The 2,611-nt window shown below is 36.3% G+C and overlaps 1 protein-coding gene across 1 annotated transcript; it reads left to right on the plus strand.

The window, feature by feature from the left end:
• On the plus strand, positions 1–795 carry LOC116186488 (glucose dehydrogenase [FAD, quinone]-like). The gene has a single exon (XM_031513864.1). It carries the CDS (start codon positions 1–3, stop codon positions 793–795), a length of 795 nt encoding a protein of 264 aa, XP_031369724.1.
• The last annotated feature ends 1,816 nt before the right edge of the window (positions 796–2,611 follow it).

Consider the following 2,611-nt stretch of genomic DNA (forward strand, 5'->3'; position numbering starts at 1 on the left):
ATGTATTACTCGTTCGTGAACGAGTCGGTTACGTCCGCCCCTAGCGAGAAAGATCAATTGAACTCCGCTTACGAGTATTTGGAAACGAGCAAAGGCTCGTTGGCAAACCTTGCCAACGATCTGATCGGATACGTGAACGTGGAGGATCCTGATTCCCCGTATCCGGATATTCAGATATTGTTCTCTCAAATTCAACGGTTGGACACGGGGTCGATGAAGATGACGATGGCTTCTTACAATACGAACGATGAGATCACGCGGATAATGCTGGACGAGATCAAGAGAAGGGATTTGATCACTATTTACAGCTCGTTGATGAATCCAAAGAGTCGGGGCGAGATCAAATTGAGGAACGCCGATCCGGCTGAAGAAGTGAAGATCTATTCGAATTATTACACCGTGGCCGATGATTGGAAAAAGATGATAAAAGTTTTGCCCATCGTCAAGAGTTTGTTGAACACTACAGCGTTGAAGAAATACGGGATGGAGTTTAATATTTACGATGTCCCCGAATGTCGCCATTTTACGCCCGATACAGAGGAGCGTTACGAATGCGTGATCAGACACGTGTCCGCCTCGAATTATCACGCGTGTTGCTCGTGCAGAATGGGACCAGCCAGTGATCCGAGGACGGTTGTCGATCACAGGTTAAACGTGCACAAGGTGAAGAATTTACGGGTGATCGACGCATCGATCATGCCGAATATCATCAGTGGGAATATCCATGCGCCTACCATAATGATAGCCGAGAAGGGAGCGGATTTGATCAAAGAGGATTGGGGCATAAAGGTGTGAAACAGTTGGAAATATATGAATGTACGTATTTGAAGAATTCTGTTACGTAATATATTGTAAATCATTTTCAATTATTCTGAGATAATTCTTTCTCCTTAAAACATTGTTACTTATTTTCTTATATTAATTCTTCTTGTAACATTAATTGCAGATGTTGCAGATGTTATATAAAATTTACGTAATTATATAAATTTTACGCAATTCTATATAAACGGAAACAAAACAAAACGGAAAGTGTAAAGTCTGGAAATACAGCTGACTATACAAAAGATAAAAATTTTGTTTTGAAAATGTCTGGATGCCAGCTACAATAATATGCGATATAAAAAAATAGAGATTTTAATTTGAAAAATCTTTATATAATCAAGATCAAATAAAGATAACAGAATGAGTCAATATCTTTTTCGATATCTGTTTCAACTAACACAAATTCCGCAAAATATGATGGCGCTAATCAGAGTGACCACTGTCCATTTGAAATTAATGATGTTGAATCACTTGACACCGTTATGATAGATTGCTAGTTCATACTTCAAAGCTGGCCACATCTGGTACGCAGAATCCATTGAGCAATCGTATCTGAATAGTAGTTTATTAATATGCACAACTCGGAGTGGCTCAATGGAGTGGTTCAAAAATAACATTATGCGATAAAATAACAAATTCCACAATTTTACACGAAAAGCTTCGAAAGCATAAAATGTGATAAATTAAAATTCTAAATTATAAATTAAAATAATGAAGATAAAATATAGAAATGTAGAAATTTTAGATATACATCTCGATGGTCCAATGAAAACTACTTTAAAAAGCAATCGATCACGAATTCCTCATTCGTTTTATCAGACATCATTGTCTTTTCAACTTTTTAGTTAGCAAGCTTCCGACGTAGTGGAAAAACAATCTGGAAGAAAACGTCTTTCAGAAATCGCATGGACGATTCCCGCATAAATTAAGCGGATTGGAACGAAGTGCGAGCATCGCTATCCACGGCCTTATCCTCGCCTCTTAAACGATCATAATGAACGATGAGAAACATGAAAGAATGCTTGTTTGCACTCCAAATTACCCTATTTGTAATGAAAGTTATAAAAAGTGAGCGTTACGAAAAGAAAAGAAAAAAAGAAGGGAGAACCTTCTCTTACGCGTGTCTTTTCCTTTTTCCATCACTCAATTCATTTCCTAGCATATAATAATAATAAATACCTCTCACGTGTTCCCATACGTGGTCATCCCATACGGAATGTATGTTCTGGGACTCCTACAAAATTATAAATGGTGTGCACTTTGGACGATTATGCTTCTTTATAATTCCCTCAGAGGCAAAACACGGTGTAAAAACCAGGGAATTTTCCTGAGAACAGTCATGCGAACGATGTGTTTCTCGCACGTGAAACAGTGCATCGGTATTGTAAAATTAAACGAGGGAAAAATTATTTTGAATAGAGAGAGAATTTTGGATTTTAAAAAAAAGGAATGAAGCTACAATCAAATATCGATAATCCTTTGTTTTTACTATTCCTTTTTCTTTAAAAACGCAAAATTTTTCTATTTAAACTTCCGTTTCTTGAGATATTATCATGTCATCATCATCAAGAAAAAAATAATTTTCAATTATGCATCTTAAAACTGATCAAATCCTATTAAAATTAGAAAAACTTTGATCCGCTATAACTCCGAAGATAATGATGCCTAGTCAATGGATGAAAGATCATTAGAGGCGTGGAATCTTACCCTTTAAAACGCTTTTTTGTTTATCCCGATACGACTTCCGGTTTCCGAGATATCATCTTTTAAAGAAAAGGTAATTTTTAAT

The sequence above is a fragment of the Apis dorsata genome, unplaced genomic scaffold (assembly GCF_000469605.1).
Source record: "Apis dorsata unplaced genomic scaffold, Apis dorsata 1.3 scaffold_42, whole genome shotgun sequence".
Classification (NCBI taxonomy): domain Eukaryota; kingdom Metazoa; phylum Arthropoda; class Insecta; order Hymenoptera; family Apidae; genus Apis; species Apis dorsata.